We start from the raw sequence: 21,805 nt of genomic DNA, 5'->3' as shown, positions 1-21,805 counted from the left end.
CTGGAGCCTCAAATCCTCAAATCCGACAGGGCCGGGAAAGCGCGACGTTACCTCGAGGAAGTTTGGGCCTCGGCGCCTTCCGTAGACATCGTGACAGGGGCGACTGGTTGCCTTGGAGCCGGCGGGACGCCACCCGGCCTCCACCGCTGTGGTCAGCATGTCGGTGCTGGATGCGCTTTGGGAGGACCGGGATGTCCGCTTCGACGTTTCCTCACAGTGAGTCGCCAAGATTCCCCAAGGGCCTGGAGCCTGTAGGAGGCGTCGCAACGCGATTTCCCGACCCGCGGACCGAGTCTACGACCCCGCGGCTCACGGGCCTATCGAGGGTGGGAGGAGGTTGTCGCTGCTGGGCTCGCCTCAAGAAACCCCAGACTGGCCGGGGCCCTGCGGCCCTCCCGAGGCCCCACAGCCGGGGCTCTTCTAGGTTGTACGCCGTTTCGGTCCCGTAAAATCCTAGGGCTTGGCTTGGCCCGGGTAATCTATCAGGAAGCTTAGCCCAAACACGGCCCGGACCGCCGAGGGCTTGGGCGTCTAGAACACCCTAGTGAACTTGCCGTGCCAGTTTCTTATGGTGGAAGGAACCTGGGGCAGCGACTCAGGAAACGAGGATTCTAAAACTAGGTCTAAAATAAGGACATACATTGTGGGCCCTTAGAAAAATGACTTCATTCTAAAGCTTGAGTCTCCGAAGGAAGAGGGAGTAAGCATTCTCCAGAATCCCCCAGCATGCAAACTTTATTCCCATGGTAAGCTTCCAAATCACCAACAGTAAGAAGGAACCTCCTTTTGAAGTCTCGCAAACAGAAATCCTGTTTTAGGAAATTTAATGTTTTAAAGAATAGTTAGAAACTTCCTACCAGCATTCCAGGAAAAAATGCCCATTGGGTATTCAGTTTAGTCGCTCAGTCACGTCCGACTCTGCGACGTTATGGACTGCAGCACTCCAAGCTTGCCTGTCCATCACCAACTCCCGCAGCCTACTTAAACTCATGTCCATTGGTGATGCCATCCAACGTTGAGTGTTAAGTATTGAAAAATAGTAAAATTAAGGTTTTTAGTAATGGTTTGCTGCTTTTTAGCCACTTCTTATGTTCTTTATTATGAACAGAATTTTCTTCGGTGGAAAAAATGAAATATTAATTTCCCAGACTTAGTTGTGGCTAGATGTCTATTACTAAGATGGTCTTGGATCATTTAAGACAGTTGTGAGAGAAGGGAATTTATAGTTATGTGACAGTAATATGTTGCACACATTCTTTGACTTTTTCTATTACCCTGGAAAGTTCTTAATCAAGCAGAGGTCCATTTCATGAACGTTTTCAGTTTATTAAACATTTATAAAATCCTTGGTATGTGCTGGTTACTGTGCTGTTAACTGGGGCTTCCCAGGTGGCGCTACTACTACTACTACTAAGTCACTTCAGTAGTGTCCGACTCTGTGCGACCCCATAGACGGCAGCCCACCAGGCTCTCCCGTCCCTGGGATTTTTCAGGCAAGAACACTGGAGTGGGTTGCCATTTCTTTCTCCAGTGCATGAAAGTGAAAAGTGAAAGTGAAGTCGCTCAGTTGTGTCCGACTCTTAGCGACCCCATGGACTGTAGCCTACCAGGCTCCTCCGTCCATGGGATTTTCCAGGCAAGAGTACTGGAGTGGGGTGCCGTTGCCTTCTCCCCAGGTGACGCTAGTGGTAAAGAACTCGCCTGCCAATGCAGATGTAAGAGAAGCAGGTTGGATCCCTGGGTGGGGAAGAACCCCTGGAGGCGGAAATGGCAGCCCACTCCACTATTCTTGCCTGGAGAATCCCATGGTGGGAGATGCAAAAAATTTAAAAAATAAAGATACAAAATAATAGGAAATGACACCACCCCACCCCACCATTCTAGTGCAGGGATACATACAGACAACTATTTAAAATGTGGTAAATACCATCATTGAAAAAAATGAACAAAAAGCTGGAAGATTGTAGAAACAAAAAAGTGCATTATTCCTAGGGAAGGCCTCAAAAAATAATCTGAATTGAGCCCTGATGAATGAGCAGGGCCTTGCTAGAGGAGACAGGAGGAGAGTATTCCAAAATCTCATTGGCTAGAAGGCAGGATCTGGCAAGTAGAGGGAAGAGGTGCAAATAGAAAGGTAAATTAGCCAGATTATGAAATATTCAGTTGAGGATTTTGAACTTCCTTCTTCTAGGCATTGGGATAACTTACTTGGCTTTGAAGCAGGAACTTGATATGATCATGTCTGTATTTCCAATAGATAATTGAGTTAGCTTTATTGAGAATGTGTTACAAAGCTCCACCACATATTCTGCTGGGTTTTTCTTTTTCTTTTTTATGGACACTCTAGATTGCATTCTGTCAGTCAGCAACCTTTTCTTCATTCTTTATTTTCTTGTGTCTCCTTTATCTGATTTTTTACCAAGTCCTACTCTTGCCTGGAAAATCTCATGGACAGAGGAGCCTGGTGGGCTGCAGTCCATGGGGTCGCCAAGATCGGACATGACTGAGAGACTTCACTTTCACTTTTCACTTTCATGCATTGGGGAAGGAAATGGCAACCCACTCCAGTGTTCTTGCCTGGAGAATCCCAGGGACGGGGGAGCCTGGTGGGCTGCCGTCTATGGGGTCGCACAGAGTTGGACATGACTGAACCGACTTCGCAGCAGCAGGAATGTTGCTTTGCTTTAATCCGTTCCTTCTGTAACTGCATGACTTCTTTGCTCTATACAGAAACCTCTGGGGCTTCTCCACTGTACACCAGATAAAACCCATATCTGTCTGACTGGCATTCTAGTTCTCCATAATCTGGTTTGTTGTCACTTATCCTATTGTATTTTTCACTCTCTCTTAACATGTACCTTCTTCCCCAGCCAGGCCAGTCTCCCCACATTCTCTTATCATTTCTTACTTCTGAGGTCTTTAATCATGGATTCTCTTCTCTCTCTCTTATTTCTCTAAATGCTTTCTCTTTATTTCTGGCTTCTCTGCATGTCCCTGGTCACTCCAGGCCCCACTTGGTCACCAGGTTCTTAAAGTTCTTGCAAAGCTTATTTTCAGATGGCTGAGCATTCGGTACTGTATCATTTACACTTTTGCCTGTTTTATATACAGATGTCTTTTCCCTCCCACGATTGTAAGTGGATGTTGTAGCTAAAATATTAAAGCCTTTATATTTATTTTAGACAAATGAAAACAAGACCTGGAGAAGTCCTTATTGATTGTTTAGATTCAGTTGAAGACACCAAAGGAAATAATGGGGATAGAGGTGAGTATATTTCTAATGTATTTTATGTTTCTGGTTTAAATTTAAAATGTTAAGTTATATTAGCTGGAGAATAAGACATGAAACAGCATTATATGTTGCTTATGGTTCCTGATACTATTGTAATAAGTTCTTCTGTAAACAGACCTCAGTTAACCTAGTTTAAGAGATCCATCTCATTTCTGTTTGACCCCAGTTGATGGGTGCAGTCCAGAAGACCATTCTTCTGTGGTCTTGTGGGAACTTTACACTCTAGCCATGCTGGGTGACTTACTGTTTGTCAAACATATCATGTAATGCTCCAGTTTCCCTTGAGATGCCTTCCTTTGGTTTTAGAATCTCCTATTGCATCTCATTCTGGCATTCACACAGGCTTCAGTCAGTTCAGTTCAGTCGCTCAGTCGTGTCCAACTCTTTGCGACCCCATGCTTAGTTTCTCTGATTTTAGATAGTCTAGGGGTTTTTTCATGGAGGAAGGAGTATGTCATGGCTATAGATTACTCATCAAAAGAATCCCATGGTTATAATTTGGTGAAGAAATGCTGTGTGAAACAAAGTTGTTGTTGTTCAGTCACTAAGTCATATTAGACTCTTTGCGACCCCTTGGACTGCAGCATGGCAGACTTCCCTGTCCTTCACTATCTCCTGGAGTTTGCTGAAACTCACGTGCATTGAGTTGGTGATGACGTCTAACCATCGCATCCTCTGTTTCGGTGAACCTGCCTGCCAGTGCAGGAGACCTAAGAGGTGTGGGTTCGATTCCTGGGTTGGGAAGATCCCCTGGAGGAGGCCATGGCAACCCACTCCAGTATTCTTGCCTAGAGAATCCCATGGACAGGAGCCTGGTGGGCTACCGTCCATAGGGTTGCAAAGAGTCAGACACGACTGAAGCAACATAACACACACACAATGGTATTTTATATTTCTAAGACATATAGTTTACCATGCATAGATTTACTTGATTTTTTTTTTGCCTTGGGGCATCTATAGGGACTACTGTTCTATAGGATATACTTTGAGAAATGAAGCTTATCTAACTTTGAGCATATTTCAGTGTAAGAACATCAGTTTGAGGCTAAAGATGAAAAGCATAAGCCTTTAACAGACTTCAGCCTAGCTATAACTACATATGAGGAAAAAATTTGTTCATAGGAAAAAAAAAGGCTCATTTAAATGAGAACTGCTAAGAGAGCACTCATATGGCAGGGATTCATGTGTATATGAGAGTTCTTTGAGAAATGTAATTTCACTGAATGGCTTAGTAATTATACTGTCTCTCACACATACTCAGTTGGACGCATATGACCTGCTAGGACCCCCAGAACAGCTTCTATCAGGAAAAAAAAAGTACAAACTTTTCTCGTTTATCAGTTGAGTCAAACCAAGCTGTTGGCAGTGAATACCTGTATTTTTTCTGTCAACTGTCAGATTTTGTTTCTCTGGGATTCTAAATCACATATTTTATACCTTACCTAGAATCTATATGCTCAATCAATATTGTCAATTAATAAATGTGTGAAAAACATCTACAAGTGTTGCTATTGTTGCTGGGCCAGAAGTTTCATGTCCATCTCATTCAGTATTACAGAAGTGGGTCCTCAGGTAAGGTAACCTGATGTTCTGTTTGTTTGCTTTTAGGTAGACTCTTAGTAACAAATTTAAGAATTATCTGGCACTCTTTGGCATTACCCAGAGTCAATCTTTGTAAGTATCTTTATTAGAAAGCATGCAAGAAAAAGTGATTTGCCACATCAGCTTGCACAGTGGCTCTTGAAACCAAAAAAAAAAAAGCTATACCATGAAATATGTGAACAGTTTTCATTGATAAAAACTTAAGAAATCCTAGATTAACCACAGACTGCATGATAATGCAAAAGAAATGTTTTTTCAATCTGTCCGCTTTGTCTCTTGGATGCTTATAAGATTAATGCTTTTACATTGATTTTTGGTTTTGTTTTTTCCTCTGCTTTGAAATTTTCTATAACCTGTTTCAAGGGAGATCTAAATTCTAATAAAAAGTACAACCTTTCATTGTGTTAAATGTTGTTTCACTTGTTTTTTAAACTATTGTAGATTATCCAGCTAGACTTTATTTTTGTTTGTTCAAAAGAGGCAGAATTAGCTTTATATTTCTTTTAATTATTTAACTTATTTGTAGATGTTTCTTAAAATTTTTTAAAGTTGTGTTTTTATATATATTTGATTTTTTAAGCTTAGAGTTCTGTGTATATATATATATATGTTTTTTCCCCTTAGTTCATTGTATCATGTTCTTTAAATTCTTTACTTTTGAATTTTAGCTATTGGTTACAACTGCATATTGAATATTACAACAAGGACTGCTAATTCTGTAAGTCAGAAAAATCTTATTGAAATATACATAGTGAGGAAACAGTAGATATCTGAGATTGATGTTTGTTTTCACTGTAAATAAGAAATTGCTCTTAAAATTTGTCCTTACAGAAATTACGAGGCCAAACTGAAGCTCTTTATGTACTAACAAAATGTAACAATACTCGTTTTGAGTTTATATTTACGAATTTGGTTCCTGGAAGTCCTAGACTTTATACTTCTCTGATTGCAGTACACAGGTATGGTAATACTTGATAGATTATTGAATATTTTTAAGGTAATTTTATGATATAAAGGTTTAGAGGATAAAATTTTGACATATAGTGCTGCCTTCCTCCAAGGTCTGTTGCAGACTTCCCAAAGATACATAGAACATGTTGCATTACTGTTTAAACACTTTGAAGGTCTTTCCTGGTGGCTCAGCTGATAAAGAATCCGCCTGCAATGTGGGAGACCTGGGTTCAATCCCTGGGTTGGGAAGGTCCCCTGGAGAAGGGAACAAGTTACCCACTCCAGTATTCTGGCCTGGAGAATTCCATGGACTTTAGGATTGCAAAGAGTCAGACACGACTGAGCAACTTTCACTTTCACTTTGAAGTTATTTATAAAACACATAAAACTGTTAAATTAGCTACCAAGATAGTTTAAAAATGAAACAGAATTCATTCAACTTAATTCATCAAATTAAGATTATTCAAAATAATCTTGGTAAATTGAATAATTCAATTAAGGAATTAAGATTATTTTTCTAACAGTAGAAGGCATGATTGGGTGATTTCTCTAAAGAGTTTTGGATTTTTGTTTAGCTATTCTCTTCTTTACTACCTCAGCTCTTTTTTTTTTTTTTTTTTTTTGAACCAGCCCTAATTAGTGTGGTTTTCTTAAAAGTTTGGCTAAGATGCCAGGCCAGGAGAAAAAAAAGTATATACACACAAGATTTTTTTTTACATGCAGATATATAGTATGTGTATGTGTGTGTGTGTGTATATATATACACACACACACATATATACTGTTGTTTTAATTTGAATTCCTTTTATTACTAGTGATGTTGAAATTTTTCATACTCTTTGGCTATGTATATAGTTTTCTGTTGTAAATTTCTTAATTTTACTGGTATGTGTATTGAAAATTTATTAGTTTCCTAGTTATTTTTTAAAATTTTGTTGATGACTTTTTAATGTATAATGGTTTGATTTTCTTGGAGATAGAATTCACATAACATGAAATTTACCATTTTAAAGTTTACAATTTAGTAATGTTAGTATATTCACCACTACTCAATTCCAGAATATTTTCAGTACCCCGAAAAGAAACCCTCATAGTAGTCACTCCGTAGTCCCTCCTCCCTGTGGCTCTTGGCAACCACTGGTTTACTTTCTGTCTCTGTGGATTTGCCTATTCTGGGAATTTCATATAAATGGAATCACAGAACATAGTGGCGTTCTGTGTCTGACTCCCTTCACTTATGTGATGTCTTCAGACATGCTGCATGCTGTGTCATATATCAGTACATCTCTCCTTTTTATAGTGGAATAAGATTCCACTCTATGGACACATGTTTTGTTTATCCACTCATTAGCTGATGGACATTTGGGTTGTTTCCACTTCTTAGCTATTAGGATGAACATGCATATACAAGTTTTTGTGTGAAAGCATATTTTTTTTAGTTCTCTTAAGCATATACCTGATTCATATCTCTTTATTTCACTTAGAGAAGTAATATGAAATGGAGTATGAAGGGAGCCAGGAAGCTCCTTTTTCTTAATAGTATAAATATGTTGGGTGTTTCCCCAAAACAATTTATAGATAAATAATTTCCATTTTTTCCACTGGTTAAATATTGATGTTTACAGTCCTAAAGGAAATTAAGATTTATGGGCAAATGCTAAAATTCTGCTTTTTCATAATTCATATATTAGAAGATTAAAGTAACACTCATTAGTTTAACAATACATGTTATAACTTATATAAATGACATTTAAAGTTGTTCAGGCCAGGAAAACACTTTAGCTTTGATAAAAGGGTAAATTAGCTTGTATTTTGTGGAGTTAAAATTAGAATTAACCAAAAGTTAATCAGAATTTTCTTCTGTTTTTGTTATTGATCAGTAGGGAAACACAGAAAGAAAAAGTCTAGGAATTTATTATGCAGACACACACAGATACATACTCTGTCTTAGAGTTCCTTTTGGAGTTGGTACAGATTCATTCTAATTTTCTGTATATAGGTAGATGTGGGCATAAATTTTCAGGTTTCAGTGGAAAAGTAATTGTACTCCTATTTATGTTAAGAGAATAATTGTGCTTTTACCTAAAACAGAGAAATGAAGGGAAGCTTTTTGATAGAAAAATTAATATTCATGTCTATTTTTACAAGCATTGTTTTTCAGCTTAAAGAAAAAATTTGCTTCTTCTCATTTGTGCCATACTGTTAGACATCTCAAATTTAGGTTACTGAGATAAAATTTGTAAATACTACACTGAAATGACAAATATAGTACAAAAGACTATAGTCACCAAAACTTATCAACCAAAAGCAATTTTTTAAACTTACCTTAATAGCTATTTGAGTGATGTACAAATGTGTATTTTTGTAGATAAATAGACATAATCTAAGAAAACCACATTTTCAGTTTGAATTAATCTTTTATTCTTTTTTTATAGAGCATATGAAACTTCTAAAATGTATCGTGATTTTAAATTGAGAAGTGCTCTAATTCAAAATAAGCAACTAAGATTATTACCACAAGAAAATGTATATAATAAAATCAATGGAGTATGGAATTTATCAAGTGATCAGGTACCATGCAAAGAACTAACGAACTTTTTGGGGCAGTGCTTTCTTTGATAATCATTTTTCCATTTATGATTGGGTTTGTATATTTATTTAACTCTTAATATTAGCATTATAGCTCTTGATATAAATATACTCTGATTTTCATATTCTTATACTCTTTTTAGCAACAGTTGTTTTATGTAAACTTTAGAGCTTACATGGACCTTAGAGGATCATCTAGTCCAGTCTCTTACTATTCACTTACAGATGAAAAACTTAGGCCCTAAAGACTTAGGTGACTTCCACAGCTAGTTTATCCCACAGTCTCGCTCTTTCTCCCTTACTACACTACCCTCCACACCAAAACTTAGGCTAATTGAGGTGAGTCATAGGGTGGACTGTCATGGAAGCCTTTTAATCCAGTCTTGATGGAATTAAACATGTTAACTCACTTGGTGACTCCTACATCCATTATTGTAACTTTTCATTTCCTCTTGAAATTATAACCAGATGAAACATATAAGCAACTAATAGTTGGAACAAGTAACAAATCAATTTCTAGAAAAAAATTGTCTCTTACTAAGAATAGTTTCCAGCCTTCATGGGTGTTACAGCCTAGTTTCAGCTGATAACCACTGTGGTAAAACATTGTGCTCTTGCTAAACATGGAATCATAAGCTTAAATTGTGAGTAAGCTTTGCTCACTTGAAAAGTTCTAGTTGTGGACTATGATAAATATGTTATAGGATATAGACAGCTCCACATCTGAGTAACTCCTCATAATGCTCAATTCTGGTATTTTATGCTGCTGTGATAATCAGAATTATTCTCATGTTTAGAAAGTAAAGAGTAAGTATTCAGACATGATCACTGATGTCCCTCTCATCATTCTCCTTCACAGGGAAATTTAGGAACCTTTTTTATTACCAATGTGAGAATTGTGTGGCATGCAAATATGAATGACAGTTTTAACGTCAGTATACCATATCTGCAAATTGTAAGTACATGCATTTCGATGACCTTATTTTAATGTAGAATAAATAATTTCTATTCAACAGTTAACAGGACTTTGGGGATTCTCTTCCCCTTTTTAAGTGACAGCAGTTTAGCTGAGAGCATACTTTTTAAATGTTGATAATCAGAAAAGACCCAATTGTATTTACAATCAAGCGAAACAGCACCATTATCAGCTTACATTTCTGTTTTCATTAAGAGAAAAATATACTGGATTCTGGGCTTGCCAGGTGGCTCAGTGGTAAAGAATCCACCTGCCAATGCAGGAGGTGTAGGTTCAACCCCTGGGTCGGGAAGATCCCCTGGAGAAGGAAATGGCTGCCCACTCCAATATTCTTGCTTGGAAAATCCCATGGACAGAGGAGCCTGGTGGACTACAGTCCTCAGGATTGTAAAAGAGTTGGACACGACTTAGCAACTGAGCATGCATGCACATGCTGGATTCTAAAAGTTTAAATAGCACAGATGCAGAAGATAAACGTATGGTTATTGGAAGGTAAGAGGGAAGGATAAATTGGAAAGTTGGGATTGACACATGCACACTAATGTATGTGAAGTGAAGTGAAGTGAAAGTCGCTCAGTCGTGTCCAACTCTGACCCCACTGACTATATAGTCCATGTAATTCTCCAGGCCAGAATACTGGAGTGGGTAGCTTTGCCCTTCTCCAGGTGATTTTCCCAACCCAGGGATCGAACCCAGGTCCCCCACATTGCAGGTGGATTCTTCACCAGCTGAGCCACAAAGGAAGCCCAAGAATACTGCAGTGAGTAGCCTATTCCTTCTCCAGCGGATCTTCCCAACCCAGGGATTGAACCAGGGTCTCCTGCATTGCAAGCAGATTCTTTTACCAACTGAGCTATCAGGGAAGCCCCCAGTGTATATAAAATAAATAAGGACCTACTGTATAGTACAGAGAACTCTTAGTACTCTGTAATGGTCTATATGGGAAGGGAATCTGGAGAAGAGTGGGTATATGTATTTGTATGGCAGATTCATTTTGCTGTGTACCTGAAATTGGCACAACCTTGTAAATTAAGTATACCTCAATAAATTTTTAATTTTAGATAATTATCACACAGATTAAGGTGATTTTTCTTAGATTTTATTCAAAGTACTTTGCAGGGAAGCTTATAGAAAAACGAACAACCTTTTTGGCCAACCCAATATATAGTGTTCTTTGGCATGGCTCACTGACTCACACACTTTATGGCTTGCTACTTTCCGCTCAAACCCTTTTAAAGCCAGAATAGATTCATTGATTCTGTGAATGAAGTGTTTTTATTGTATTCAGATACAGCCTGTAGTATAAGTTGGATTCATACCACAGGTTTGGTGAAAGGAATCAAGATGGCTTTTATTGATAATGATTTTAGCTTAAGTTAAATTAAAGCTGTTAGAATTTAGAATAAGAACTATTTACATCTGAGATCAATTTGTTTTGGGAGTGGATAAAAGTGATTCTTTTAACTCTGCACTGCTTAAATGGTAAGTATGTGATTCAGTGAAACAAATCGTAAACTCCAATAAGCTGAAGGATTTCATTTTATATATTTAAAAAACTGCTCATCAGATCCCAGTGCAAATTAGATGAAACATAAAAATAGTTAATAAAAATCCTGTAAGGTTATCCTGTGATGATCACCCTTATTGTAGAATATAAGTAGTCTTAAGACTAACCAGTTTCATTACTAAATGTTTATTGAGTATTAGATGTAATGTATGTGATACCTGGAAAGTTTTATTTTTAAGAAAGATTTCTTGACCTGTGAGAAAGATAATTATTTGCAAAATATTCCCAAGCCTATCTTTTGCTAAGTTGTTTTATATGTGAATTACTTTAAAGTATCTGATCATTGATTTGCCAAATAGTGAGCACTTACCCTGTGCTCAGTAATGAAAGTCGTGAACCAGAACACAGTTTCTGCCTTTAAGAAGCTTCCAGTCTGGTGGAGAAAAGCAATACATTAAACAAAAAAATGTAGGATCTGATAGGAAGAAAATTATTTCTGGTCATCTAAAGAAATATAAGAATTAACACCATAGCTAGGAAAATGTGAGAGTCTACACAGGCATTTGATATAATTGATGTTAGTATTGTTCATTGCTGTTTTACATTGCATTTACATATGCTATAGCTTGCTCAGCCTCTATTATGCTGAAAACTTAATTATTGAGTAGTAAACAACCTGTGCTTTCTGTTCTTCAAGTAGTGTACTTTTTGTTTTTTTAAGAATACAGTTGCCAAATATGGACTCTGGAATGAATTCAGCCTGGCCTAAACAACTTGCAATCTGATACTGCCAGTCTGTCACGGAGGCAATCATTTTCTAACTTCAGCTCTGTGCCTCAGCCATTGCCCTGACTCCCCGCCTATCAGTTCAATTGCTCATTCGTGTCCAACCCTTTGCGACCCCATGGACCGCAGCACGCCAGGCTTCCCTGTCCATCACCAACTCCCGGAGCCTACTCAAACTCATATCCCATCAAGTTGGTGATGGCATCCAACCATGTCATCCTCTGTCATCCCCTTCTCCTTCCACCTTCAATCTTTCCCAACATCAGGGTCTTTTCCATTCAGTCAGTTCTTCGCATCAGGTGGCTAAAGTATTGGAGTTTCAGGTTTAGCATCAGTCCTTCCAATGAATATTCAGGACTGATTTCCTTTAGGACTAAATGGTTGGATCTTGCAGTCCAAGAGACTCTCAAGAGTATTTTCCAGCACCACAGTTCAAAAGTGTCAGTTCTTCAGTGCTCAGCTTTCTTTATGCTATAACCAACCTAGACAGCATATTAAAAAGCAGAGATGTTACTTTGCCAGCAAAGGTCCGTCTAGTCAAAGCTATGATTTTTCCATTCCTATAGATGTATATATATATGTATATATATACACACACACACACACACATCTTCTTGCCAGTTTCTTTCTTGACAGCCTCTGTCAACCTCAGTCACCTGGTTACATTAGCTGTTCATAACCAGGATGCCACTGTTCTATGGTTCTTAACCAGGACTCTGTATACGCCTGGCAGGGTATGAAGTAATCTAAATGGAAGGCCAGGTTTTCATTACAATTACCATTTAGTCTGTCTGTCTCTCTCTTTTTCTTTCTCACCTTACAGTACCCATCTTTTTCTGGGTATATGATACCCCATCACCTACCACAAACACTATCCTTCTAGGGCCTTTGGTCTGCTGGTCATAATGTTAGATTCTCCATGGTTCTCTCTAACCCTACCAGTGAGTACATTTTGTGTCACTTTCTACAGGTCCTGCATGTCATTATGCTTCTGTCCCTCTACCCTTCTTCCAGGTCACTGGTGTCACTGCTCCCCTGCTAGCCAAATTTCATCCTCATGTCACACTTAACGTTTGACCTATCCCAGGCTTCCTTGATGCCCAGTGATGAATACCCATACTTTCTTTTTTTTCTTCAGTAAATGGAATGGGGGTTCTTTCAGAATTTAGCCATCTATGATATAAGAAACAGGAGGCACATGTGACTTTTAAAAACTAACCTAGCCTTAGAAACCACCAAAGACACTGGCTTTCCATATCTAAAAGATTGTTGGTCTTTGGTTTAAAATATTCAGGGAAGTTGTGGACTCCCTGAAGCAGGGAACATTTAAGTCAGAATTTTGTGCATATTTCAGCGGCATTGTCTTTGTATTACCTTACAAATTTGTTGCCTATTTCCAGTATGAGAATTTTTATTTACTTGATCTCCATGGGAGCGTGAGGAAAAAGAAAAGGGAAGAATTCTGTTTTTCAAACTATTAAAAGTAGTTACTGTGTAAAAGTTGGAAAACTACTGTTAAAATGTCACTACTGTCAGATAAAAACAAACATTTTTTTTCTTTTTCGTTTTACATCTAGCGGTCAATAAAGATTAGAGATTCAAAATTTGGTTTAGCTCTTGTCATAGAAAGCTCTCAGCAGGTAAGATGTTTTACATTTTTATTAATCTTTAATAGATTTTAAAAACTGTATGACAGTCTATGTTTTTAGTTTTATTTATATAGTAACCAGTTTATATCCAAGAAGAATATTAGCTGTAACATGAGGTTAATTGTTCCCATGGAAAGAATCCTGCTTATGTTTCTTTATTGGGCAGACATATTAGTTATGATTATGGTCGTGACATTATTTCAGTCTTTATACAACCCTATGATACAGTTACTATTTTTCCCCATTTTACAGTCAAGGAAACTGAGGCTTGGAGAAGTTAGGAACCTTGTCCATGGTCTCATAAGTAGTAAGCAGTAGAGCTAGCTTTTGCTTCTAGGTCTGACTGATTCACAAGACTGAGCAGCAAAGGTATACACAGATACACACACCCTATTTGAGATTTTATACTCCCAAACACAGGTTATACTGTATCTAGTTAGAAACTGCTGTGCCCCATTATGCCAGGCGTAATTTATACTTATAAATTTTTTGAAAGAGGTGTTTCTCTTCTGAATTCTAAATTTAAACAGGAATGTCTGCTCCTTTCCCCTGGCCTATAGATTGGTAGCTGCCATTTATTGAGTGTTTACTGTATTCACAACAACATGATAACCATTTTATGGTTAGGAAATTAAAGCTTAAATGGGAATTCCCCAGCAGTTCAGTGGTTAAGAGTCAGCACTCTTATACTGCCACGACCTGGGCTCAATCTCTGGTCAGGGAACTAAGAGCCTGCAGGCCTCGTGGCACAGCAGAAAGAAAAAAAAAAGAATCTCCCAACATCACACAGCTAGGAAGTTTGTTGTAAAACCAGGATTTGAGCCCAAAAACATATACTCTCACCCCAGAGCAAATTGCTCTCAACCATCACCATATGGGTACTTAATTTTTTTAATACTTTTTCTCCAACAACAGGTATGCCATTCCCTTTTGTCTTTTAATATATAGTCTATTCATTTTCAAGGTCAAGCTCAGGAAAAACTTAATTCCCTTGACCTTCATAATCTACAGTAGTGTATTTTTTTAATCTTGAAATATTACCTTTGATATTTACAGATGAATTTATGTGATATCTGGATACTTCAAAATAATTCTGAGTGGGTAAGGGGAGGAGATTTGGGGGATGGGAAAGTTAAAGATGGAACAGAGTTGGCCATATGTTGTTACTTTTTGAAGCTGGATGATAGCTACATGGACAGTTATTGTACTCTTCTATTTTTGTGTATGCTGGAAGTTTTTATAATAAAAAATTTAATTTAAAAAAATCAGCTTACATATTGTGTTCTGAAATAAGAACAATTAGAACTGTAGTTTATCATATGTTGTAAATGATTCCTCAGGCTTGTTTTCTGGTTTTTCATTATTTTTTCTTGTAGAGTGGAGGATATGTTCTTGGCTTTAAAATAGATCCTGTGGAGAAACTACAAGAATCAGTTAAGGAGATCAACTCACTTCACAAAGTCTATTCTGCCAATCCTATATTTGGAGTGGATTACGAGATGGAAGAAAAGGTATTTTGTTCAGTGTGTGATGTATAGAATTTGCTGAATTGTCTTTATATAATCTATAAACTTCAGTTAGCTTTATGCAAAATTTAATTTTAAACCATGTTTAAAATGATGAATATACAGACTCTGCTTAGTCGGTATGGCTGACTCTTACTTGTGCCTACCACCTGTCTTCTCCCTGGCTGCTTCACCATTCATTCCTGCCCATCTGTGTAGCAGTCTATCCAAAGATGTCCCCATATGCAAGGCTCTTCTGATGTACAGAGACTTAAATCTCTCGTTCTGATAACTTTATTTTTATTCTACTTCAGCCACCCATCAGCATTTGGTCAAACCTTACAGGCCTCACAAACACTGTTTTCTTCCCCTAGTGACCACAGTATAGCAACAGCAGGAGACTGCTTCATCAGTGTGGCCTGTGTCAGTTCATATTTATCAGAGCCTCTTCCAAGTCAGTTATGAAACACTTTGAATATCACGCTTGCCTGTCTGCTCTTTGTCTTCCTCGTGACTTCTAGTTTCTGCCCCAGTCACTGCTCTCCGGGTCCATCATCTGTCTTTTGGCTTTACTCTTCAGCCTCTGCCCGTGGGCCCCTCGTCATCTGGTGGTTCACTGGTGTCCTCCCAGCCACTCCATTAGAGACTCCTCACCATCTGCTCTGACAGCAGTACCCTTGCCAGGGACGCTCTGTCCCAGGCTCCCTTGCTCTCTGTTCTTTTGCTGAGGCCCTCACTGTCTGGTTTATTGCTGGTGTCCACCCACTCTTTCATCAGTATCCCAAACAGTACTACGCATGTCGAGCTATATCGTATATCACACATATTATCTGTCTCTTCTCCTGCTCTTGGACTACTACAGCAGGTGGCCAGGGAAGATCAAAAAGTTGGATTGGACAGCTAAGTACTAACTCATACCCTCTGACTTCAACTTCGTTGTGCTTCTTTTTTCTCTCCCTGTCAAATTCCATATATATCCCCTTCCCCTTCCAACTGAAGTTTGCCTTTGGGTTGTTGACACAGTATTGGACACTCTTCGGTATTTTATCTCCTTAACCATCCTTTCTGCTTTCTTCCCAGCCTGCACGGCTTCCAGCATTCTCCCTTTCGCTCTGCCTCCTCTGTATATTCCTCAGCAATATCACTTGCTCCTCCAGTTTCTTCAGCTGGTACTTATGTAGATGACTCCCAGATCTTTCTGACCTTGGCATACTCTCTCAGCTTTTCATGGTTCCAAGTATTATTGAATATTTTCACATAGATGAACATTCAAATAACATGAATTGAATTTCTCCTTTAAAATTTTATCTTAGTAATTTAATCAATAACTTTCCAAATCAGTGAGATACAGTAGGACATGATTGAGTATCTCAAACTTGGCATACCTAAAATCTTGTCATTTTTTCTCAAAATCAAAATCCTACTGATTTATCTATTTATTTACTACCTTATTGTTAAAGTCAGATGTGCTCAAAACCCTGGGATTTACCATTATTTATTTTTCCCGTTATCTCATTTTAAACATTCAGCCAATTATACCATCCTCTCCCCTGTCCCTATCCCTTTCTTTCCATTCAAACTGCAGTTTCCTTTGCTACTTTTGCTTGTAGAATAATGTTGTAGAACAACCATGGTCCTTGGAACCTGACAATTCTGACTTCGATTCTAATTTCATCATTTATTTGTGATTCTAGGTGGATTTGAGCTTCAGTTTTCACATTATAAAATAAAGATAATCTCTTTCACAAAGTTATTGACTGTGTCCATAAAGTGGCCAGCACCTGGGAGACGCTGCTACCCATTCTCTTGCTACCTTTCATTTTTCCTTTTTTCCCTACTTTGGCCCTCAGTGTGTAATAACAGTTAGCCATAGTAACTCGCTGTGTCACTACGTGTAAGTCCTACTCCAAAGACACCTGTTGAGGGAGGTCTTCCCTGACTATCCATCTACAACAACAACCCCTGTCACTTTTTTATCCCTTATTTTGCTTGTTTATTTGCTCTCTCGCTTGCTTGCTTTATTTTTGGTAACACTAATCAGTCTCCTCCACTATAAATAATGTTCACGAAGTCAGGGATTTCTGTCTATTTTCTTTAACCACTCTGTCTCCAGCAATCAAAAGCAGCACATACTAGACTCTTAGTGAATAGTCATAATTGTTGAATGACTGTGTTGAGTGCCTACTCTTTGTTGTTCACTGCTCTGAGAATTTTAAATGCCTCATCTCATTTAATCCTGCCAAAAACACTATGAACTGTATCATCATCGTTATTATAATCTCCATCTCACAGTTATGGAGACCGAGGCTTAGATAGGTTAATTTACTTAGACACAGTCACAAGTTCTAAACGTGGTTGAAATACCAGCTGTTCTCAGACTAGGGAATCAGGTCAACCTCTTGTCAGCACTACACTCCTACATTAACTCTCCCCCACAAATTACCCGTAAATAGTCCACATTGTCTGAGCTGGTATTTAAAAATTTCAGTAGACTCCAGTCTACCTTCCCCACCTTATCTGCACAACCAGTGTGAGTGATACTCCTTGGCATTGTTCAGTACAATATTCCTGCTTAGCTCCTCTGCCTCGTGGGACTCTCATGTTCTGACCATGTTGTATTATTCCTCTTCAGCCAGATCCTGTGGTTTCTCACCTTTGCTGATGCTGATCCCCTCTGCCAGGAATACCCTTTCCCCTAATCCTATCTGTGAAAATCATCCTTGTCCTAAAAGCCCTCAGTCACATGCCAGCCTTTTCTTCATGAAAGTTTCTGGTATGCACAAGCCAGAAGTTGTGCTGTCGCCAAACTCTCCTATTACAATAGACACTGCATTTGTTACAGCTATTTTCTGTAGGTTGAACCATATGATATTATTAATATTTGACCATTTTAAAAAAGTAAAATGGCAATTTCTTATAGTTCAACTTGATATTTAGTTACTTATAATTGTATTTTATCCTTCACTCCACTCCAACTATATTACACACCTTCTGTGGTAAGGGTGAAAACTTTATACTTTTGGTAGTACCAGCATGGGGGTTCCCAGGTGGTGCTAGTGGTAAAGAATCCGCCTACCAAAGCAGGCGATGTAAAAGATGTGGGTTCAATCCCTGGGTCGGGAAGATCCCCTGGAGGAGGGCATGGCAACCCACTCCAATATTCTTGCGTGGAGAATCTCATGGACAGAGGAGGTAGCCAGCATAGCACCTCATACACTAAAGATATTCAAATATTTGAAAAGTGAATTAATAGATATCAGTACTATATGTACTTTGCTTTACTTTTAGAATATTCCATACAAATCTTAGTTCTTTTTTCACGAATTTCTTTTTTCACAAATTCTATTCAATGACTGCTTCGAGGAAATTTTAAAATATGCTATTATACAAGTTAGGTTTTTAAACTACCAGAGAGTTTTTAACTATCAGAAAATCAGATAAAGCCCAATGAGAGTTTTTTTTCTTTATGAATACTTCTAAGTATCATATCAAGTTTGTGTAAATTTTTCATTTGAACTCTTTTGATGATACTAACATCAGATTTAAAAGCTTAGATTTAACTGACTCATTATTCATGTAAGTTTTAATATAATATAAATTATGCAGTGATTTTTGTAAGCCTTGAGTAGTTGGTAATTGTGATATCCTTTTACAGGTATTTACAACTCTTATAGCACATTCTACTAAAATTATTTATTTGTTTAATATGGTCTTATTGATGCACTTTAACATCTACTGATTCTTTTTAACATCTACTGATTTTCAGCCACAGCCCCTTGAAGCTCTGACTGTCAAACAAATTCAAGATGATGTAGAGATAGACTCTGATGATCACACGGATGCTTTTGTGGTGAGCATTATGAAGGAGCATCACTAAATTTCTTGTGTTTTTCTTTTTTTTAACTCTGAGTCATGTTCAATTAAATAATGGTTTAAGTGTGTAAAATATCATAAAGCTTGAGACTTTTTAGAGTGTTTTAAACATGAGTTGGAGAATTTTTTTTTCCGAGGTAGGGAATTTTTTGTGTGAGAGAATACTTTTAAATTACCAAACTGGGAAATAATTTGAGAACATAACTTATTCAGAGGATTTCAGATAATGTGAAAAGTGTTTTCATACTTTAAGATAATAGAATATGTTAAATATAGTTGACCTCCCTCCTTTTAATTTTATAGGTGTATTATTTTAAAATGGATTTGTATTTGAACAGTAAAATTTCTTGTTTGCAAATCTGTATTATTTAATAGCCAAAATAATAATAATGCTTTCTATATACTGTGGTCTATGAATCTGACTAGCGTACTGCTCTGGGAATGAAAAATTTTAAGCTAAGTATAAGATAGTTAATTGTAAACTATTACAACCTCAGTGTGTGTGCATTTGCTGACACACTGAAGCACTTACTGCTTTGTTTTGTTTTGCCAGCATCTTTTAAGCCAAAAGTCGGGGTAAAATTTTATATCTGCTAAATCATTCTCTCATCTACTTTCAAGTTAACAATGCTAACTATTCACCGATTACAAAGCACAGTTTTAGCACTTAAATTTAGCATAACTCTTGAAGACATTAATATTGACAAAAGTGCATTCTGCTACCAGCTTTGTAAAGATAGGTGAGAAAACCATTAAAAACACAGTAACAGAATATAAAATATAGTTACTTCCAGAATTTTTCTGTAAATTAATTACCTGTTCCTTAACCTCTTAATCTATTATGTGTCAAGTATGTGAAATATAATTTTCTTTGTCTTATAGGCTTATTTTGCTGATGGCAACAAGGTAAGGATATTTTACCTACAGTGTATGAAAAAAACTTTCTATATTCCAGTGTTCAGTATTCACACACTTATGTGAAACCTATTTTTTGTTTTTTTTTCCTCTTCCTTGCTCACCTTCTCTATTCCCATCTCATCCTCTTATCTCCCAAAAAGCAACAAGATCGTGAACCTGTGTTTTCAGAAGAACTGGGGCTTGCAATAGAGAAATTGAAGGATGGATTCACCCTACAGGGACTTTGGGAAGTAATGAGTTGATCTTGAGTTGAGCTGAATTTCTATTTACAGATATCTCAAGATTAAAGATACTAGTCGCCTACTATAAGGCATGGAATAGTTTTTACATTTACAGAAAAGTTTTTAAGAGAGTTTTTTAATGATTAAGAAAAAGATCATTTATCTAAGATTTTACTGCCAGTCTTCTAAAAAAATTATATTTGAAATTGTAATCGAAATCTTTCTGGTTTGTTGTAAATATGTTTATTTTGTACCTAGTACTTATAAATTATTAGTCTGTGGATATTAAAAGACTGTATTATATTGAGCTTAATAAAGAGTTTATGCAGCACCATTAAATGTTCTGAAAATATTATTTGAAAGTATAAGACTCTTCTTATGGAGAAATCAAATACTGCTTTCTTAATTATAAAATTCTGGTTTAAATATATTTATAACAATGTAAGCCAACTCTAATATAAATTACAAACCTTAAGCTTACCATTTTTAGGTAATAATTTATGTAGAAACCAAAAATTATAGCTAACTTTGGAGGATATCAATTCCCTATGTAAAGTTTTGGGTACTGTTTTGTAAATAATTTCAATATCATTTTGGCAAGAATACATTTATAAGAAAATAACTTTAAATAGTTTGTAAATAAATAGTTCATTTATTGACTTTCTCTTTGTATTCCTTGAAACTTCCTTGAAGTGTTCAAAAGTTCAATATTTTCTGATTTCTTGGTCAGGTAAGATTTGGTGACTTCTCTGGCATCACTTTTTTTTTTTTTGCCTTTGCTTCAGTATAAAGAAATGTTGTAAGGAACTTTTGTCAAAACATTAAAATTAAACAAAGGAGCCCTATTTCTCTAGAGTGAAAAAACTGAGTGTGTAAAATCATTTAAGATAATGCAACTGTATGCACAACCATAGACATGTAATAATCAAGTGCTAACCTGAGTGTCTCTGGAGAAGGGAATGGCAGTCCACTCCAGTATTCTTGCCTGGAGAATTCCATGACAAAGAAGCCTGGTGGGTTACGGTTCGTGGGGTCGCAAAGAGTCAGACACGACTGAGCAGCACACATACACACAACCTGGGTTTAATAAAAATCAATAAACAAAAACTATTAATTGGTTCTGTATTTAAATAGGAAAGGATTTTTAAGGGATGGAGTTATAATAACCTATATTAGGGGGAAAGTGTGCTTGAAAAATATATACAGATCACAAAATGAAGCTCGGAATATTATTTCAATAGTTTTTCAAGCCAAACAGACTATAAAGTTGCTGATTAGTAAGTAATAATCTCAAATGTCATATTATGATGCTTGCATCTGACTCATTAATCTTTTCAAATGTTAGGTGTTACGTGTAGAGAGAAATGAGTCATTTATTGTTTAAACAAGAGAGCAGCTGTTAGTTTTTTCTAGTGTTAAAACCTTTAGTGGCATCTATAAATGGAAAAAGAGTCAACGAACTCTTCTCTCAGCTGTTGTTTTAGCAGCTGACAGTACCATTGACTTCACCGTGATGTAAAATAAGAGGAAAAAACCTTTACTCATGGATGGAGAACTTGAAATTTAAAAATACATATTTCCCTAATCTAAGGACATTCATTCATTCCTTCGACAAATGTTTATGGAGCACTCATGAGGTCGTGTGGCTATAGCACTGAACAAACCAAACCTCCCCAAATCCCTGTGTTTATGGAGCTTATGTTCTTTTGAGCATGTTTAAGAATACCAGTCTTTGAAAGTACAATATATTTTCACCCTGACTGAGTTTTTTATAATGTGATAACAATTTTATAATAAAATATTTCATGAAGAAGTATATGATGCTATTTGTGTATAAACAAAGGATCAGTTTTTTTCAAGTCAGCCTTCTGCATCCCATACTTAATATGGTGTGTTCTATTATAGTCAACAGCTTATATTCTAGTTGTATATTCTT

At 37.1% G+C, this 21,805-nt stretch overlaps 1 protein-coding gene across 1 annotated transcript; it reads left to right on the top strand.

Moving 5' to 3' along the window:
• Positions 1-134: 134 nt before the first annotated feature.
• On the top strand, positions 135-20,038 carry BBS5 (Bardet-Biedl syndrome 5). The gene is made up of 12 exons (XM_052664335.1): positions 135-216; positions 3,183-3,265; positions 4,901-4,966; positions 5,563-5,612; positions 5,726-5,853; positions 8,281-8,416; positions 9,294-9,389; positions 13,281-13,343; positions 14,729-14,863; positions 18,624-18,707; positions 19,613-19,636; positions 19,789-20,038. The coding sequence occupies exons 1-12, from the start codon at positions 158-160 to the stop codon at positions 19,888-19,890; spliced, it is 1,026 nt and encodes a 341-aa protein (XP_052520295.1). The 5' UTR covers positions 135-157; the 3' UTR covers positions 19,891-20,038.
• The last annotated feature ends 1,767 nt before the right edge of the window (positions 20,039-21,805 follow it).

Source organism: Budorcas taxicolor, chromosome 2 (genome assembly GCF_023091745.1).
Source record: "Budorcas taxicolor isolate Tak-1 chromosome 2, Takin1.1, whole genome shotgun sequence".
Taxonomy (NCBI): Eukaryota; Metazoa; Chordata; class Mammalia; order Artiodactyla; family Bovidae; genus Budorcas; species Budorcas taxicolor.
This window is presented reverse-complemented; position numbering and strand designations above follow the sequence as displayed.